This window comes from Myxine glutinosa, chromosome 5 (genome assembly GCF_964187855.1).
Source record: "Myxine glutinosa chromosome 5, kmMyxGlut1.1, whole genome shotgun sequence".
NCBI classification, from domain to species: domain Eukaryota; kingdom Metazoa; phylum Chordata; class Myxini; order Myxiniformes; family Myxinidae; genus Myxine; species Myxine glutinosa.
This window is the reverse complement of record NC_136265.1, coordinates 29,817,764-29,838,703: the sequence shown is the minus strand read 5'-3', so window position 1 is coordinate 29,838,703 and position 20,940 is coordinate 29,817,764. Positions and strand designations below refer to the sequence as shown.

Genomic DNA, 20,940 nt, shown 5'->3' with positions numbered 1-20,940 from the left:
TAAATAAGACAGGTTCCTCCAGGATCCTCTCTGACGATGTTCTAATCATTTGCACCTGAGCTGGTGCACCTGATTCTAATTTTCGGTATTTGAAGTAGTGATAAATGTAGGGGTGTACTTAATTTTTCCACATGCAAAATTTGCATTTATGTTTATTTAAATTATACAATGGACGACAAAATGTAAATGTTTCATGATATTTGTTATATTATATCACCTTTATCTATCAATATTGTTCAACTGAAGATCAAGTAGCTGTATGTTGAAATATGTTGAAAAAGTCAAAACTTTACATGGGGTGTACTTACTTTTTCACATGACTGTATATTACTTGACTTTTCAAGAATTTCAACAATATCCTTTTTTGACATTACCTGAGTTGTCAAGGTTAACAGGCACTAATCATTCAACTCAATGGGTTTGTTTACCTTTCGCACTGGAATGATCAGTGCAGCACAATCCAGGATCTCATCTTTTAACAAGTCCGCAACATCCATCCTCAGGTGTGGTTAATGAATTCTGTATTTATTACAAATGCAACACAAAACCATCTGAAGCAAATCAAAAGATAAGGCTGATCAATCATAGACATTCAAAATGTCCAACAAATAAAAACAAAAACAATCAGGAGGGAATAATTATATTTAAGCTCGTTACACAAACTTTGAGACAGAAATACAAATATTGTAATACATAGACAGAAATACAAATTCTTCTGAATATACAGCATTACAGCAAAACTTTGTTGATCTTCTTTAAGGTGGGTGTTCTTTTGAGCATTTCTCATTGTCGAACTTGTGCTCCTTGTCTGGCCTGGCAGGATAGCCGAGAGATTATGCACACTCGCCACTTCAGTTGTCTGGCAGAGGTTCAAATCCTGACCCAGCTATAAACTCGGTGTTTCACAGCTCGGTGTCATCTCGGTGTTTCACAGCAGTGTGATTCATCAACGTGCCGTGACTCGGAATGACGTTAAGCTGGTAGACCCGTCTTCCGGCATTAGTTGGTGGACGTTAAAGATCCCACTATGATCTCCAATTGGGGTTCTTCATCTGTGAATGTTTTTTTGTTGGGTTATTGTTGGTTTCAATGAATTTTATGTTGTTCAACCAATGTGGTCTTTAAAATGGCAGTATTTTTGGAATATTCACTCACATGCGTTTGCACTTTCTCATATCGTGTCCTTGTCTTCACTTCGTATCTTCATGAACTTCTCGTGTCATAACTTCACTCCTGGTATTTCAAACTTTCCTTCTGAATGCTGTAATATTCTCATTGCATTCCGAAGCTCCATTGCTTTCTCAATTAGTTGACTACTTGGGGATTAATCTTGTATACTTACATGCATTTTACCATCGAAGGAAGCTTGACGCTTTCAAAAGCTTTTTTATAATCTCTCCAGGCTCTGGACAATTTGGTCCTTCGCAGCTTGTGGTTTTAGAGGATCTTCTTCTTCAGTAATAGATGGCTTATTGTTCCAAAAGATTGTTACATCCATTCTGCTCTGTCTTTTGACCTATTTGTTGTGTCCAGTGGTTGTGCATCATTTCTGTGACGATTCTTGTTAAATGTTTGTATGCTGTTCGTAGACATGTTATCGACCGATATTTGTGAGGCAGTTTGGTTTCTTCAGATTATGGGACAACAAAGGTGTTATCTTCGGTGAACCACTCATCCATTGCGTTCTCCGTTGGATAAGTTTATTAAATGGTCGAGCGTAGTGGGTTCTCCCAATTATGGATCCTCACACGTTTGTTGCGGCCTGCCATTTTGCTGAACTAGTTATTCCACAAACCGCACAGTATGGATTCTCAGATGACTCTTACATTCCGCCTTTGTACGGAATAATTTATTGCAGATGCCGCACTTGAACGGTTTCTCTCCGGTATGAATAGTCACGTGCCTATTGTAGGAGGCATAACGAAGAAACGATTTGTTGCAGATTGGGCACTTATGCTGATTTTCTTCAGTGTGAATCCTCATGTGTTCTTGGCAGTACCCATTTGTACTGAACGTTTTGCTGCACACAATGCATTGATACGGCTTGTCCCCAAAGTGATTCCTCATGTGTGCCTGGAATATCGACTTGCACTTTAATGCTTTATTGCAGACGATGCACATGTGTGTTTCTTCTCCAGGATGTGTCCTCATATGCACCTTGTATAACAAGTTGTGAACAAACGATTCGTTGCAAACATGACACGTGTACGGTGTTTCCCTAATATGTGTCCTCTTGTGTTTCTGATACGTTGAGGTGTCAGAGAATAATTTGAAACACACACAACACTTGAACCGGTTCTCTGAAGGGTGGATCCTCATGTGTGCCTGATATATTGAAATGCAATCGAATGTTTGATTGCACATGGTGCACCTGTGCAGCTTTTCAAAAGTGGGAATCGTCACCTGCTCCTCGCCACAAATACTTTTCTCGTTATAATCCGTAGAATTCACATCGTCACTCTTCTTGTGTTGCTGCAAAGAATTCTCAGTGAATGTGAGATTATTCTTGGTAAAGGAGAATATCCTGAAGATCGGGCTCCGTCTCTCTAAAGATTGTTCAGAAAAAGAAACAAAGGAAATTTGTCACAGGGATCAAAAACACACAACACATGAAGATGCATTTTCAACAGCAATTAATAAGGAAACTTGCAGTTTTATGAAGACTTCACCTGGAAGCCAATCAACATATCTGAGTTCAAAGACATTTTCACAGGCAACGTTACTGATCCCATTGGGACATCAGGTCATTGTATATTCCTCTTCACTTTGAAGCATGGGCTAAATATTGTTACGGACGCGGTTAAGATGTTATTTTGACCGAGCGGTGGTGTAACCGCGGCCGAACAGTTATTCCCCGACTAACCCGATTCAACCCCAAACGTTGGCCGTATCGCACCGCAGCTGCTCAATATGGAAAACTCTAAAGCGACCGAATACAAAGAGGAAGAAGACGTACAGATGAATAATTGGATTTATTATTTACACATATAAGCAGGAAGAAAGCAGTCACGTTTATTTACAGAAGATATTAGATACACAGTGCAACGCTAGCTTACCTACAGTCTTAATTAACCCAGGGACAGAACAAACAAGGACAGACTCACGCGGGGAATGATGATAGGACTGGCGGGAGATGGATGGCTGGCGGGATAGGGAGGTCCAACTGGTCCTGCAACCGATCGACTCGTTGGGCAGCCGCCGCTCCTTCCCGGCCCTGCTCCAAACTGCCGTCCAGGCCTCACGCTGCTGTGGCTGCAGTTTCGGTGGCTCCAGCTGCAGTAAATGCAGTTTCGGTGGCTCGAGCTGCAATAAATGCAGTTTCGGTGGCTCGAGCTGCAGCTCAACTCTGGACTTCTCTCGGACTCAACTCAAAGCGCCTCTCTTGGACTCAACCGCTTGGACTCCCTCTCGTCTCTCTGTAAAGGCTCATCTCTTCGGGAAACGCCCTAGCTGCGGGTTATATAGGCCCCGCCCCTCAACCTTCGCGAACCTCCTCGATGTTTCTCTCCACACCCTCTCCAAGTCCAACCCCTTGTTCGTGGTTGGTTGAGTGGGGCTGACTCACTCCTCCCCTCTATGACGAGGTGGGGACCCGCCTTTCTTCCCCAACCCTGCCTCGTGGCCAATGGCGGCAATTGTTGGTTGGCAATGCGAATGGCAATTGACGAAAAAGGGGGAATGGAAGTTTTGGGAGTGGGAATGAAGGGAATCTATCTCTTTCACTGGTGCAATGGAGTATTTCAATTAATGGGAGACACAGCCTTACCCTAAAACACATAATAAGATATAAGCTATCGAACAGGGGTATTCTATGATTAGCTGTGGTGTGGATGCTTTATGGACTAATTATGGGACGCCCTTTAACCTTTACACAGCTCCGGAGGCAGGAGGCGCAGACTCAAGCAATAATAATAATACACACAATCAAAAACAATACAGTCCTCATATCCGCAACACGCATATCCTCATATCCTCATATCCCAAGATCGGGCTCCGTCTCTCTAAAGATTGTTCAGAAAAAGAAACAAAGGAAATTTGTCACAGGGATCAAAAACACACAACACATGAAGATGCATTTTCAACAGCAATTAATAAGGAAACTTGCAGTTTTATGAAGACTTCACCTGGAAGCCAATCAACATATCTGAGTTCAAAGACATTTTCACAGGCAACGTTACTGATCCCATTGGGACATCAGGTCATTGTATATTCCTCTTCACTTTGAAGCATGGGCTAAATATCAAGTATATTCAGTCTCAAAGAAAAAACATCTTTCTCTGACCTTTCAGTGTTCGACTTACGTGGTGGACAGTCAGTTCGGTAGATAGAAAACTTAACTAGAGATTGAACCTTCCCACATATAAAACAGCCGTGGAGATTAATGCTTTTTCTTTTATGCATTAAACATTTATGATTAATGCATTAAACAGCTCTACCTCCAACCGTCACGGCTAATGTAAATAAATAAAGAACTAGAACGGCACTCAGTAGAGAGCATACCTCCAACTGGTGAACAGTTTAACGTTTTGTATCCCACCGATAGGCCGGATCTGGATTCGGACCTGAACCAAAATCGAATCGGCTTGTTCTTGTCACCTCACCAACTCGTCCACAAAGTTTATTCACAACTCATCCATAACTTCTTTAAATATTATGTTATATATCGCTTTTCACCCGATCTCTCAATGGTGATGAATCACTTAAAAATTAAATAATTATCGTATCCGAATCCATATTCAAATCTTCACCAAAATCTAATAATTTCGTCCTTGTCACATACACTACCTCTCTGCCAAATTTCGCCCAAATCCATCCATAACTTTTTGAGATATCCTGCTATGTATCGTTTTTGGCCCTATCTCCCAATGGTGAAGAATCACTTTCAAAATTCGAGCAGCCGGATCCGAATCCAGATCTTCACCAAAATCTAATCACTTCGTCCTTGTCAAATGCACTACCTCTCTGCCAAATTTCGTCTGAATCCGTCCACAACTTTTTGAGATACAGTCGTGGCCAAAAATATTGGCACCCTTGCACTTTTTTCAAATAACTCACAATTTTCTTTTAAAATATGTTGAAATTGACAAAAGTATTTGGTCTCCACAATTCTTTATTTTACTGTTAATATTACAGAACCTTTGTTTTTGATTCAGAACTTAATATATCCAGTAAATCAGAAAATAAAAATAAATGGCTGACAAAATAATTGACACCCCAGACTTAATATTTGGTAGCACACACAGCCTTTGGACAAAATAACTGCAATCAAGCGCTTCCTATAGCCATGAATGACCTTCCTACACCTCTTTACTGGCAGTTTGACCCACTCTTCTTGTGCAAACTGCTCCAGTTCTCCCAGATTTGAAGGGTGCCTTCTCCCAACTGCTGTTTTCAGATCTCCGCACAGGTGTTCAATAGGATTTAGATCTGGACTCATTGCTGGCCACTTCAGAACAGTCCAGCGTTTTGTCTTAAATCATTCCTGGGTGTTTTTGAAGTGTGTTTGAGGTCATTGTCCTGCTGCAAGACCCATGACCTTCGATGGAGACCCAGCTTTCTGACACGAGGTTGAACATTGCGCTCCAAAATGCCTTGGTAATCTCCTGATTTCATGATACCATGCACACATTCAAGGCACCCAGTGCCAGAGGCAGCACTGCAACCCCAAACATCACTCAACCTCCTCCATATTTGACTGAAGGGAAGGTGTTCTTTTCTTTGAAGGCTTCATTTTGTTTTCTGTAAACATAGAGATGATGTGCTTTACCAAAAACCTCTAATTTGGTCTCATCTGTCCACAGGACATTCTCCCAGAATGGTTTGGACTTGTTCAGGTGTTTTTGGCAAACTCCAGTCATGCTTTCTCAGCCGTGGGGTCCTTCTGGGTCTCCTACCATAGAACCCACTTTCATCGAGTTGGTAACGGATGGTGCAAGTTGAAACTGTCATACCTTGTGTCTGAAGGTCAGCTTGAATCTGTTTGGCAGTTGATCGAGTTGCCATTCAAACCCATTCAAACAGATTCAAACAATCCTTCGCTGCAATCTTCGATCAAGTTTTCCCTTGCGACGACGTCCAGGGAGGTTGGCTACAGTGCCATGGGCCTTAAACTTCCTGATAACATGGCGTACAGTGGACACAGGAACATCAAGGTCTCTGGAGATAGACTTGTAGCCTTGAGATTGTCCATGCTTGGCTACAATCTTGTGTCTGACCTCTTCAGACATTTCTCTGGTTTTCTTTCTTTTCTCCATGCTCATTGTGGTACACACAGTGACACAAAACATCAGAATGACTCCTTTTCTCCATTTAAACTGGTCGAATGAGTGATTTTTTAAATATTGCAGGCACCTGCAACTCACCACTGGTGAGTTCAATTCCAAAGTAAAGGAGAATCACCTTCTTGAAATCTCATGATTTCTAACAAGTTCTAAAAGGTGTCAATAATATTGTCCAGGTCATTTTAGGATTTCTGTCTGGAATAAGCTAAGATTTAGTAATTTTTTTTTAGCTTTTTTTCTTTTGTTCCACTGCAAACCAAAGAAATACAAATGTGGATACAAAAATATTTTTTCATTTCAACAATTTTCTGGAAGAAATTGCGCATTATTTGAAAAAGGTGCAAGGTTGCCAATATTTTTAGCAATGACTGTATCTTGTTCACAAATAGACAGACAGACATTGGTGAAAACAAAACCTCCATCCACCTTTGGTTGCAGAGTTTAAAATGTAGTGCATCGCACAATGCTTGCGAAATCCAAGTAAACAACATGCTTCCAGATTTTCATTTTTATACCAATTCAATGACAGTAGATGTAAAGGGGGATATCCAGAACAGCTCCCCCCAGAACACCTCCCACTCAGGCCACCCTCCCAACTCAGACCACATTCCCCACCCTCCCCACCCTCCCCACACCCCTTACCCCCAAACCAAAACTGCCTCAACTCAAAAACAGGAAGCGACTCACCACAAACCGGAAGTGACCAATTATTTAATTTTCACAATTTCACGATTTTCTCGAATTTTCTAAAATTTTCTAAAATTTTCAAAATTTCCGATTTTCACTAAAATAATTATAAAAATTAAAAAATTGATTTTGAGTTTAAAAAAAATACTTTCCCTATATAAAATACATATGGCGTTAACTTATCTGAATTTTGATATTAAAAATATTATCTTTGAAGAGCCAAAATATTACAACAACGGAACTAACTATAACCGCATTATGATTAAATATAATTATGATCATACTCGCCCACAAGGTGATATTAGAAAACTGTTTATCAAAACTTCAACGTTGTTTTCATGGGGTATTAACGAAAATAAAAATAATGCTAAAGGGGGCATAGTTGAATCATATTCGTTGCCCCTTGTTATGTATAATTTTTGAGGATCCATGACGACGGCGGAAACAAAAACAATAGAAATGTTTAAAGAAATTCTTAATGCCATTAAAGCACATCTGATGAAAGCCGATGTTATTGAAAAGATGAAAAAGGAACAGAACAAGTTTAGAGCCATTGTTAACAGGGTTGATATATTCTGGCGAAAACGCGATGGAGGAGTTTGCATTGAAGGATACCCACCGACAATGTACCCAAAACTTTTGACTAAATATGAATGGTATAGGGAAGTGGATAAACCCCTCGAAATTATAACTTCGTTTTACAACAACACAGACAGCGAAGAATCATGCCCCGTAGGTCATTGTATTAACCCAGAGGAATTGGTGTACAAGAGATGTAAAGTTGATTGCTCTATTGAAATATCAAACGTTTTTATCGGTGATGCGAAACCATCCATTCAAATGAAAGTAAATGATGTTATTGTTCAAGAACTATTTTTGAAAACAGACATGTTGATGATTAATATGGGCAATCTTACGACCGCAAAAAAAATTATGGGGACAGCGGCGACGTGTATGTTTAGTGATGTTAATACTGTGGTAACACACAGGTAAATTTACATGATGAGTTGTGGGCAAGTTGTAATTAAAATTATAGAAATATAACATTTATGTTATACTTCTTTTAAAATATTTGAGAAAAAACTTTTTTTGTTCGAGTATATAAAATGGACGAACCCATTTTCAAGATATTTCAAGATATATTTAACACATTTAGACGGTCGGTTGAATCGCTTCTAATATGTATACATAATTATAATGCAAATAGGGATAACAACACACCATGAAGTACATCAAATTCCATGTTAAATTTATTAATTATTTCATTATCAATGTTAATAATATCTATTTTTTCATTTAGGTTATTCATTTGTATTACAATTCTCATCCTGTTAAACTAAAAATCAATTTTTTATTTATTATAATTACTTTCGTGAAAATGGGAAATTTTGGGAAATTCGAGAAATTCGTGAAAAGCAAAAAATAATTAATTAATTGGTCACTTCCGGTTTTGGGTGAGCCACTTCCTGTTTTTGGGTTGAGGCAGTTTCGGTTTGGGGGTAAGGGGCGTGGGGAATGTTGGGAGGGTGGGGACGGCGGGGAATGTGGTCTGAGGTGGGGAGGGTGGCCTGAGTTGGAGGTGTTCTGGGGGGGGAGGGGGCTGTTCTGGATATCCCCCTTTACATCTACTAATGACCCAATATGCTAATTCTGTTCCACCTTGTGGAGTAGTGAGCCTCGTGGTTGATTGAGATTGTATGTAACTTGCTGAAAAAGTATAATCTGTATATTAGTCAACTGACCGTGAAAAAGGACAAACCATAAACAAATTGTAAAATAATTTACCACATCCATTTTAAATTCCGGCTGCAACACAACAAAATGTGAAAAAGTCAAGGGGTGTGAATACTTCCTGAAGGCACTGTACATGATATCACAATGTGATGCCCACACATTATTGTACCCAAAGACAGTGTACCCAAATTGAACCAATCACCTGCTGCAAGATCCTCGGTCAAAGAAAAACATTTATTTCCTTCATTTTGTTGTGAAAAAATTTCTGGTGTTGTATTCACTATGCGTCTGATACAACATCTGTGCAAATTGAGAAGACCTTAGCATTGTGTTTGCTTCCAAATTTTTCCTGTTTGCTGTTTGCACACCTTACAGTAAATCAATATCGAAACGCAACCAAAACCACTCTCAGAAAATCTCATGTCTTTCATGGCAAGTTCAGACGTTCTAAACAAACACATTTTGAGAGCAAACTTCGTTCTTTTTCAAAAGGGAAATTATCTCGATATGTTCCAGACTAAATAAATCTGAACAAGGTAGAATTCGGAACAGGAAATCCAAGAAGTGTGGTTCTATACTTTAAGAAGCCTTTTTAAAAAAACTTTCTCACCCTCGGCATCGAAGGAATCTTCGCTCGGTTCTTCCTTCACTTGGATGGTATTTGAAGAAGGAAGAGCGTTATCAAGGAGAACTCTCCTCTCAACTGGACACGTTTCACCTGCACAAAATCCAACGTTGGAGCATCACAGCATTTAATTACTGAATGCATGCCATGTTCATCATTCATGATCGTTTTCGATTTTAATTAATTTTCATACAAAAGTTAATTTATATATGCTACAAAAACGAAAAAAAAACAAAACTGAATCAAACTAAATTTGGCATGTTGGCAAAGGGTACCCCAAGTATGGTTTCTGCCAAGGTAACATATCTGGGGGAGGGAGTTCAAGGTGGGGGGGAAGACCCCAATTCTCTCTTAGACATGTGTTTCCTATAGCGCCACCTCGTGGTATCCGGTATTACAAATCATCTTCTCATGCAGTGCAAAAATACTGGAATGGTATTTATACACTCGCCTGCTACATGACCCTAAATCAAAATGGAAGTGCAGCTGAAATGCACTACATAGGCAATTAGCTGCACCGTGGTGCACTCCAACGTTTTACATGGGAATGTGATTAGGCTCGCAAAAAATACCTCCCACCACACTGAGCGGGGTCGCACACACTGCTGTGGTGTGGTTAGGTTTAATTAATCAGATGAGGTTGCATTTGGTTTTATAGGGGAACGTGCAAAAAAAAAAACTTTGAAGACTATCTTGGGGTTGTGTTCTTGGGGAAGAGCAGATCGCACACACTTTGGTGCAGTGCGGTTATGTTTAATTTATCAGCCGCACGGCAGTGTGCATTCGGTTTTATCGGGGAATACGATGACACTTGAGGACGATCCCGTGGCTCGAATATACAGCTACTCACTTTAGGGGTTCGTTCATGTTAAGCAGAACAAGAATGAATGAATAAAACGAATGATCGTTTTAAGGCCATTTTCCCCGCTGGAGCAGGGGTTAGCCTTGCGGGCCCCATGACAATCATGGTTCCCTGTTTGAGGCAATGTTTTTTTTATGGCCGGATGCCCTTCCTGGCGCCAACCCTTAGTCGCCTCTTACGATGCGCAGGGATACGGTGTACCTATTCTAAACAGGGGTACACACCGGGAGTTAAGCAGAACAAGAGAGCAGCTAAAATTGAAATGCACGCAAACATCTATAGGCGCCGACCGTGATGGAGAAGGTTCAACAAGTATCCATCGGGTAAAGCTTAACACAGACAAGCGTTACGCCGAGGTCCCCCGTCGGTGAAGTGATGCGAGTTGACAAAGTGGAAGACGCAAGGCGGCCATCTTGGATTTTGACGTGGCGACCCAATTTTCAATAGCGTTCTTCCTTATGCCTATATACACCCACACACCAGATTAGAAGTTGGTACTTCGCTTATTTTTCAAGATATTCCGCTCACAAGGTTCAGACATACATGGCGTCAGACATACATGGCGGCGGCCATCTTGGATTTTGACGTGGGTTGCACCCACACACCAAATTCGAATGCTGTCCTTCGCTTACGCACGCACGCACGGACGGACACACGGACGGAGGGGAAAACCATAGTCCCCCTTTCGCTCCGCGGTGCGACGGGGGACAAAAATGTGCCTCACAGATAACAACATATTGGATGCAGTACCCCAGACAGATACATGTGACTAAGATTAAATGAATTGGAAGTAGAAAGGACAGAATTGGATAGGCTTAGTTATAAAGAGCACAAACCCATCTTCAAAATTAATAGCCTGAAGAAAAATAGCACGATTTGAAGCCCAGAGTCAAAGACAACATACCTTCAAAATGAAGACGTTGAGAAAAGGCAAGAACAGTTGCACAACCTCAGTCAAAGAGCACAACCTTAGTCAAAGAAGAGGCTGGCAGCTCGAAATTGGGCCTTTATGATAAATAATAGATAGAGCAGCAGGGCCGCACGGTACTCAAATTCAGCCTTCAGCAATGAGATTGGCAACTGCGCAGTCAGTATGACCTTAGTATAGAGGAAATAGAATCAGATTGGAATCTGGATTGGATTGGATTGGATTGGAATCAGATTGAAAATGTCAGATTTTCAGAATCATTGGAATCTCCCGCGATGAAGCTAACTCCAAGGGCCTCTCACTCACTCACCGCAGGCAGGTTGGTGGTCTTTCCGTCTTCTACCGACTCCTCTCTGGCCTTGCCCTCCCCAGCTCTCTCTGGGCTCTGTCCCGCAAATATTCCTACAGGTCGCACAAGATCTGCCTGCAACCCTCTTATGGTTAAACTGCCAAAATCAAGACTCTCTGCTCACCTTCACTCCTTCATTCCTCTTTTCTCCCGCCTCTGGAACAAACTCCCTCACTCTCTTCAATCCCACTCCACCCTCCAGGTCTTTAAAACAGCTGTTCACCACCATCTCTTATCTTCCCCAATCCAAAACCTTGATCTTTTCTACCCCCGCTAATTTCACCCCAATTCCACTTTTTTGAAATACCAACTTCTGTCCTGGAAGTCCTTGGTGTCCTTGTGTTTTATACTTCTGCCACCCCCCCCCCCCCTTCCCATGCCTCCTCCCCCCAAGCCCTCTCCCTCCCACACATCTCCCTGCTCTCAAATGTTGTGTGCTCTCAAGTGTTTGTGTGCTTCCCCTTCTCTCCCCATCTTGTCTTCCGCTCCCTCTTTTTATATATTTTGTTTGTCTGGTTGATTTTTGTTTGTTTTGTTTTGTTTGTTTGTCTGGTTGATTTGTTTGTGAAGTAAATGTCAGCTCTTTCACGAGCCTCGATTCAGTATACAAAAAGAAAAAAGAAAAAAGAAGATCCTGCAGCAGATGACTTCAACAAACGCTTAAAACATCGTACCATGGATCAGCTAATTGCCTTTGAAAACATCAAAAGTAAAATTGATGGCAGAGAATGTGGCATCCACTTCATTGATACACCAGATGGAACAGACAACACTTCTCTTTTAAATTTGATTTTACCCTATGTTCAAAAACAGGGACAAATTGCTCTTGCAACAGCTTATTCGGGAATAGCGTCAACACTTAAGCTCGGGCTCATTGCGTACTCCTGGTTTAGGTTTCCCATCCCACCTCGAGAATTGTATCTGCAACATACACCATGACACTACTCTGATGAGTCATCATTTTCTTATGGAGGCCTTTAATCGTTCTCTTCAAGACATCGTGGCAAATGATCGTTTGCTTGGACACAGAAGGAAACTCCAAGGAGGGAAAACTGGAAAAATAGAACATTTAAAAGGAGGAGGGATTTGGGTAGGGTTAATGGGGGTAAAAAAGATCATGGTTTTGGATTGACGATCTGTAATGGTGGGGTACAGCCTTCTTGAAGACCAGGAGGGAAGAATGAGATTGATGAGGAATTGGAAGTTGATTCCAAAGGTGGGGAAAAAGAGAAACAAATGAGTGGAGGGGAGCAGTGATCCTAGATTTAGGTAGTTTCACCAGAAGGGGATTGATAGTGGACCATGTGAGCCCTGCAGAAACCTAGGGGCGGGCGGAGGGGGGGAAAAAGCACGGAAGCGTAGAGGGTGCAAGACCAGAAAGGAGGCGGTAGAAGACAGAGAGACCACCAACCTGTCTGTGATGGGGAAGTGCGAGACCCATAGACACAGCTTCAGCATGGGAGATTCCAAAAAAAATCTTGAAGGCCTTGGTTTCCACGGCATCGAGCTGAGCAAGATGTAAGGGAAGCCAGCCCAGAGGGGATAGCAGCACTCCATCAAGCTGAGGATGAACGCCTTGTAAGTGGATATGATTTCAAGTATTCCAAGGAAGGGCTTTGTACGAAGGAGGATGCCCAGTCGGCGGCTAGTGAGGCAAACTTTGAAATGTGGTTTGCCCAAGAAATATCATGGCTGATAGTGAGAACCAGGAGTTTGAATGGCTGAACGTCCTCAAGAGGATTGTTAGGAAAGTAGACAAGAGGGTTTGCCAGACGGTTCTGCTGGAGAGAGATAGTGAATGTGAGATTTGTCAGGATTGAAAGACATATTCCAAGTGTTTGACCAGTTTGTGAGTTTGGGTTCAGACCCCCAGGATTGCCCTAAATCCTTCATCAAATTTCCATAGGTAAGACTCAGTCACAATGTGATGAATATTCTGATCTAGGCGACCAATCACATGGTGGTCTGTCTTTGAAATTCCACACGTGGAGGTGGTGTGATGTCCTGGTGTGGAGAGTATGGATCCTGTTGAGTGTAGACCACTGCTTCTGGGGGAGGTCGAAATCAGGAGACTCTTCTTCTGTCAGATCACACACGAGTTCTTTGTTAGCAACGTTGTTGTCTCATGAGAAATTGCATCACTCGTCCTTTGTGTTAAACCCTGCATCACTCAAAACATTTGCACATCCCCCAGAAAGGTTTGATGACTTGAGTTGCATATTTGCCAGATTCTGCAGGTCTTCATGCATTGGAAGCTCTGGGTTGGCTTTGATGCAGTCAAACTTGCTCATGCAGGATGCAATTGTGCTGGTGTCTTGCATTGTGCTAAGCACGTGGGCTGATGGGACTAACCATTCTGGGACACAGGATTTATTGGGAAGGAAGAGCAAGGATTGCCCAACGGCTCCTCACCGGGTGCCATGGCTAGATAACCTGGGAAAGGACTGTTACAAGTATTGTGGACTCTGGTTAGCTAGGGAGAGGAGCGCTTTGCTCAGAGCCTCACCGAGCTGTCTCCCTCTCCCCCCAAAAAGGGCTATAGAGTAAGTGCCGACGCCATCTCTCTTGACCTTGTGTCCCGGACGCGGTCTCTGTCTTAGTTTGGTTTGGAAAATGCCATCGGGGTCAAATTGATTAAAATCTCGAATAAATAAATAAATAAAAAAACCAATGGGATTTAGATCCCGATTGAAGCACAAGGCACATTCTCACCGCTCGGTTGAGCTTCAGGTCAACTAAATTACAGTAATTCCAATCGGCTATCCATGGAAACGGTTCGCAGTGCATGGTTTCTGCTCCTCATTGGTCACTGCGTCTGTGGAGCGGAGGCCATTCACCTACCAATATGCACATGGACGTTGGCAGGTTTAATTTTAGCTTCCACTATGCTGTCCTAAAACCCATGCGAATATTGCGGAAACCAAAGAATACAAGGACAAAAGATAACGTTGTGGAATACAAACTCAATGAGTCAACACAATTACCATCATCAAAGTATTATCACCTTCAATTTCAATATTATTATTTTAGATTCTTACTTTGTGAGGGATAACCTCTTGGAGGTTCAGGTTCCACCTTCATCACCACAACAGAAGATTCTGCCAAAAACAAACTGTGATTTAAACAAAGCAAAGAGCAATGGAATAAAGATTATTAATACAGTTTACACATAACATTAAAGAGCAAAGTTACTCAAAGGGCACATGACCTTTGACCCATTGCACCCAAAAATTAAATCCGTTAATATTCATCTTTGTCTGTCTATCAGTCGCCTGCAGGTCACAATTTTAAACCGATCTTCATGAAACTTCACCAAATGGTAGAGTTGGTCATAAGAAAGAAGCAGTTTGACTTTTAGGTCAAAAGTTCAACATAGGCCAAAGGTCAACAACTTAGGTGCACTTTCTAAAACCATCAACTTTCAGCCGATTGACTTGATATTTAAAAAAGATTTGCACATCAAGTCACCAAATTCAACCAAATATTTTTGAGGTATACAGGTCAACATCGGGCAAATTTATAAAATCGTCAGTTTTCATCCGGTTGACTTGAAATTTCTTTGAAGAGGATTTACATATTTGGTCAACAATTTGTATATTCAACCACCAATTACTTTGATGATAAAATTTTTCTTCGGGATTACTTCGGATTACTTTGCTGATAAAAATTTCCTTCGGGATTTCACAAGTTCCGTTTTCTGCACGACGTCTTTCTTGTTTGTCTGTCTGTTTGTGAACAGGATATCTCAAAAAGTTGCGTACAAGTTGGTTCGGCGACAAGATCAAGCGGATTAGATTTTTGTTCAGGTCTGGATCCAGATCCGACCTATCAGTGGGATGCAAATTCAGCCTGGCGGAAGTATGCGCTCTACCGAGTGAAGTTCTCAATCCTCCTTTTTCTTACCTGTGGAACCAAATTCCACATTCTCTTCAATCTCCGGTATGATAATCCCTCCTCCGGTATGATAGACCTGAGCCTCGTCCTGGAGGTGGGGTTGCTATCTTTATCAAAAACTCTCTTCCTCACTCGCCCTGCACTGCACTCTCTCCACCTCACCCCCAGGAATATCTTTGGCTACGGCTTCCCCTTCGCTCCCACCTCTTGTTCATATGTGTGTTGTACCGTCCACCAAACAGTGATGACTCCATCTACATCTCGCTGTCTGATAATATGGACCAACTTCTATCTACTCATCCCAACTCTCTCTTCCTCATATGTGGTGATTTCAATTGTCACCATGCCAGTTGGCTGGGTGTGGGTACCTCTCTCAAAAGCCATGGCTCCTCAGCAAAGGACTTCTGCGACTCACTGGGACCGACACAATCTGTCAATTTCCCGACCCGGATCTCAGTCAACGGAGCATCTTCTCTTCTGGACTTGGTTATGACTAACTTCCCTGAAAATGTCTGCTGCTCTTCTTCTGCTCCAATTGGATCATCTGATCATGTCCTTGTTAAAGTGGACATCTCTCTGACCATTCTCAGGGAGCCTGCTCAGCGTCGACGAGTCTGGCATTTCACTCAGGCCAACTGGCACGGTCTTCAAGCAGCCATCAATCATCTGGACTGGTCTCCCATCTCTACCACCTCTGACATCAACTCATCCTGGGATTTCTTCCAAAGTAAATTGCTCTCTCTCCTGCACAGATTTATCCCATCTCGTCTTCAGTTGTCATACCCTTCCTCCCGTCCATGGTACACGGAATCTTGTGGTGAGGCTGTTGCCCAGAAACAACTTGCCTTCGTCTCCTGGAAAGCAAATCCAACGGAAGGAAATCTCATTTCCTTTCACAAAGCCCGAAACAAGTGTGTGTCCACCCTCAGGAGAGCCAGGAAACAATATCTCTCCGTTCTCAAGACCGAACTCTCTTATCTGTCTCCCTCTTCCAAATCCTGGTGGCATCTGGTCAAATCTGTTTCTGGTGTTTGTTCCCCCTCCATCCCCTCCCTTACCTCAAACGGCTACACAGCTGACTCCGCACGTGAAAAAGCTGAATGCCTCAACTCTGTGTTTGCCTCTAAATCTTGTGTCCCAAACCCATCCCTCTCTGTACCCACCATACCCAGTCGTACCCAGCTGCTCCTGGACTCCGTGTCCTTTCCTCCTGACAAGGTGGAAAAGTTTCTGTCAACCCTCGACTCTGATTCTGCAACTGGACCTGACGGCATCAGCCCACGGGTCCTAAAATCCTGTTCTTCCGCTCTTTCAATCCCTCTCTCTGTTCTCTTCACCCTCTCTTTTGCTCAAGGTCAACTGCCATCTGCTTGGAAATCAGCCAACATCACCGCTTTGCACAAAAAAGGTGCAAAAACAGATCCTAGCAACTACAGACCAATCAGCCTTCTCCCAATTATCAGCAAAGTCATGGAATCCATCATTGCTTCAGATATGAAATCTTTCCTCTTCTCCAATGGCTTGATCTCTGATCATCAATTTGGTTTCAGACCAGGTCACTCTACTCTGGACATGCTGCTTCTGCTGTCTCAACAATGGATGGAGGTCCTCAATGCCAAACAGGAAATTAGAGCTGTCTCCCTCGACATATCATGTGCCCTCGATACGGTCTGGCACCCCGCTCTGCTCACCAAACTCTCCTCTTTTGGTATCCATGGAAATCTCCACGCATGGCTGGCGGACTTCCTCTCTAGTCGTCGTCAACGTGTGGCCCTGAATGGGTTTCTCTCATCTCCTCTTCCTCTTCAGGCTGGAGTTCCCCAAGGCAGTGTTCTGGGCCCTGTGCTTTTTCTGGTCTTCATCAATGATCTCTCTGACTCTCTTGAAAATCCTCTCTATCTCTTTGCTGATGACTCCACTCTCTGCCACTCCATTCCTCATCCCTCAGATCGGCAGTCTGCAGCCTCCTCACTCTCTGCAGACCTGGACAAAATCACAGACTGGGCAAACAAGTGGAACATGTCTTTCAATCCTGACAAATCTCACACTCTTACGATGTCTCTCCGAAAAGACCGACTGGACAACCCTCCCATCTACTTTCTGAATAATCCTCTCCAAGAAGTTCTGTCACTCAAGCTTTTGGGTCTCACTATCTGCCATGATCTTTCCTGGGAAAACCACATTTCCAAGCTGGCCTCCAAAGCCAGTCGCCGACTGGGCATCCTCCGTCGTGCGAAGTCCTTCCTTGGCACACCTGAGCTCCTCACCACATACAAGGCTTTCATCCGCAGCTCAATGGAGTACTGCTCTCCCCTCTGGGCTGGTGCTCCTGCCTCACACCTAGCTCGTCTTCACGCTGTTGAAACCAAAGCGTTCAGAATCGTTGGAATCTCCCGCGATGACGCTATCTCCGAGGGCCTTTCACTTAATCACCGCAGGCAGGTTGGTGGTCTTTCCGTCTTCTACCGACTCCTCTCCGGCCTTGCTCCCCCAGCTCTCTCTGGGCTCTGTCCCCCAAATATTCCTGCAGGTCGCACAAGATCTGCCTGCAACCCTCTTATGGTTAAACTGCCAAAATCAAGACTCTCTGCTCACCTTCACTCCTTCATTCCTCTTTTCTCCCGCCTCTGAAACAAACTCCCTCACTCTCTTCAATCCCACTCCTCCCTCCAGGTCTTTAAAACGGCTGTTCACCACCATCTCTTATCTTCCCCAATCCAAACCCTTGATCTTTTCTACCCCCGCTAATTTCACCCCAAATCCACTTTTTTGAGGTGACTTTTGACTTCTTTCCTGGAAGTCCTTGGTGTCCTTGCGTTTTATACCTATCCTGCCTCCCCCCAGGCCCTCTCCCTCCAAAAACATCTCCCGATGTCCCTGCTCTCAAATGTTGTGTTTGTGTGCTTCCTCCCCTTCTCTCCCCATCTTGTCGACCGCTCCCCTTTTTATATACTTTGTTTGCTTGTTTGTTTGATTTGTTTGTTTGATAAATGTTAGCTCTTTCACGAGCCTCGACTCTGTATACAAAAAAAAATAAAAAATAAAAAATAAAAAATATCATCCTCCCATACAGGTCTTCGAGACAGCTGTTCACCACTATCTCAGATCATCCCCGATCCAAAACTATGATCTTTTCTACCCTCGTTAACACACCCCACACAACCTCCAAGCCCAACTCCTTCCAAAGTCCCAGTTTTCAGTTCTTGAGAGTTTGCTTCAGTGTCTATCTTGACCACCCCATGTCCTGTCCTACCAGTCATTCGTTTCCACCTCTATTATATTTCCAAGTCCCCCTCTATTTTGTCATTCAACTCTGGCGTTGGTGTTTCTCCCCTCTTTCACTCTTCCAATTGCTGTGTTGTGGCCTGATCCGTTGTCTTCTCACTCTTCCATGAGCTTTGACTCTTGTTACGGATTCGTCACTTCCGTTGTTGTGGTTTTCATCCACTGTAAACATTTTTGATTCCCTGTACTATTATTGTTGTCGTTTAAGGGAAATAGATATTGCTATTTTCAAAAGGTAAAAGTTAATGTTTTAAATGAAACCGGAACCGGACGACGAAGAAGAGGAGGAGGAGAAAAAGAAGGCGGAGCGAGTGAGTCGGACAAGAAGGAGCCGAGCTACTTGGAGGTTTGGAGGGAACGTTGACGAACGAGAGTCACGAATGAACTTTTGGTTTCCCGGGAAAGGGATTCCTGCGACAGAGTTGTTATCGCTGTGACAGATCAACCTGCGTGTCAGGTTTTGCGGTTGATTCCGAAGAGAATCATCGTCGGGCTGTTACGTCTCGAGTACGGGCCGTCGGCCATTTTGACTCGTGCGCTTTGCGCGTCGCGCAAGGTTTCTTTGCTTCGCTTCAGCCGTTTTCACCGCATTCAGACGTTTATCTGGTGTGGGTGTGTGTAACGTGGATTTTGAAGGTTAATTTGCGGTTCCCCGACTGTGAGCCGTGAAACGTCCATACCCGTGGGTGTGATTTCCCAGTCGCCTGGAGGGCGCCTTTGGATTTCCCAGTCGCCCTGAGGGCGCCTTTGCACAGCTTTGGCCGCGTGACTGTGACTGTCAACCCAACGGGATATTCTGGTCTCGATACGACATCGTACGGACGATCGCTGGAGCGGATCGACTTTGGCTTGAAGCCGGAATCAACTTTGGCTTGAAGCCGGGAATAGAGACATTGGGAATCTTCTTCTTTTCGCTCACTTGAAGCACAGCGAGTTATATTGTACGAACCTGATGGTACCATCATAGGAATGATATACTATTTGTTGTACAATTGATTACTATTGTTTTTGTGTTGTTATTCTTGTGTGATCTTAATACAATATTTGTTGGTTGGTAACAATTGGTGTGGCTTCACCATTGATCTTTGACATACAGAATAACCCATTTTTCTGCCGTGACTCCTCTCGGGGCTCGGAGGTACACCGTGACCAGGGCGTTTGGAGAGGAGCACGTAACACTCGATACAAAAAATATAATGACATTTGAACCACATTTCTTCCACCACCCTAAATAAACCATCACATCTTTCCTTACATATAAACATTCCAGACAGATTTGTTAAACGTATTGGCACATGCAGGGGCGTGCTCCATGGTGCATAACCCTCCCTACTGGTGGAAACACACAACAAGAGGTTGAAATAGAATTTGATTTTCAGGAGAATAAAATACAGAACCAGACAGAAAACCACATACGGTACCTGTTCCCAGGTGTGTCCCAACTCCTCCAACAGGAAGGTTCTGAACGTCCAGGATCTTGAACCCACAGATCTCATCAACATTCAACCCCTCCCGGATCCCCTCTGTTCCCTCCATCAGAGCTCCACTTGGAGTCCGAGGATCTCGGATCGGGGGCGCAGCTCGGGGGGTCTCGGTTCACGACCCCCAGCATGGAGTCCATAAAGGGGGAAGAAGTACAAAGCACGACGATCTCTCCCTATTGGTCCAACCAACTCTCAATGGGACAAACTTCCCCAAGATACAAATCGTGAACACACGTGGAAATAACCCGGAACCAAAATACTTGTAAGACGGTACCTGTCCTCCTCACCTTTTCCTCTATTTGCAGAATCAATCTTTGCACACCTTGGTAGATCTCCAATAAAACGTCCTCTTCTTCTCCTCGTATTATGATTGTACTGTATTGCAATAAAAACGTTTTTTCCTCTCCAGATCTACATCGATCTATATATATATATATATATATATATATATATGACAAATTTATCGATATAATACGTGAACAAAATGGCGGAAATTACCACAACACCATCCTGTTGTATTATCAATATCCTATAACTAAAATGTTAACGATGTTAGCTACTTCAACTTTAAGCTTGGACAAAAAGTTCAAGTAGTTAACTTGACTACTTGAATTTTTTGTCCAAGCTTTCAAAATGCCACACCGGAATTTAAGATAATTTAATAAAAGAGAGAAATTTTACATCCACTGGAAATTCAAGAATCAACTAGAAGTAGAAGGCATCTTAGAATGCAAAGCACATCCGCATCCGCTTTGTATTCGACGGATTCTTCTTCTTCCGTATGCCAAACAACGGAAACAGCGGGAAAAAA

At 43.0% G+C, this 20,940-nt stretch overlaps 1 protein-coding gene across 2 annotated transcripts; it reads right to left on the bottom strand.

The window, feature by feature from the left end:
* Positions 1-504: 504 nt before the first annotated feature.
* LOC137427763 (uncharacterized) lies at positions 505-20,542 on the bottom strand. Of its 2 annotated transcripts, none has more exons than XM_068117480.2 (4): positions 20,067-20,542; positions 14,505-14,564; positions 9,313-9,420; positions 505-2,546 (listed from the first exon to the last, which is right to left on the bottom strand). In XM_068117480.2, exons 1-4 carry the CDS (start codon positions 20,179-20,181, stop codon positions 1,783-1,785), a joined length of 1,047 nt encoding a protein of 348 aa, XP_067973581.2. In that variant the 5' UTR covers positions 20,182-20,542; the 3' UTR covers positions 505-1,782. The 2 variants fall into 2 exon arrangements, with proteins under 2 accessions (XP_067973581.2, XP_067973583.2); XM_068117482.2 differs by lacking the exon at positions 505-2,546 and adding an exon at positions 2,954-4,001 and having other exon boundaries at positions 20,067-20,480.
* Between the last annotated feature and the right edge of the window lie 398 nt (positions 20,543-20,940).

Coding starts and splice junctions, on each gene's coding strand:
- LOC137427763 (XM_068117480.2), bottom strand. CDS start 20,181: ATGGAGGGAACAGAGGGGATCCGGGAGGGGTTGAATGTTGATGAGATC. Junction 14,565..20,066: donor TGGGACACACCTGGGAACAG/GTACCGTATGTG, acceptor TGTTTTTGGCAG/AATCTTCTGTTGTGGTGATG. Junction 9,421..14,504: donor AAGAGGTTATCCCTCACAAA/GTAAGAATCTAA, acceptor GATTTTGTGCAG/GTGAAACGTGTCCAGTTGAG.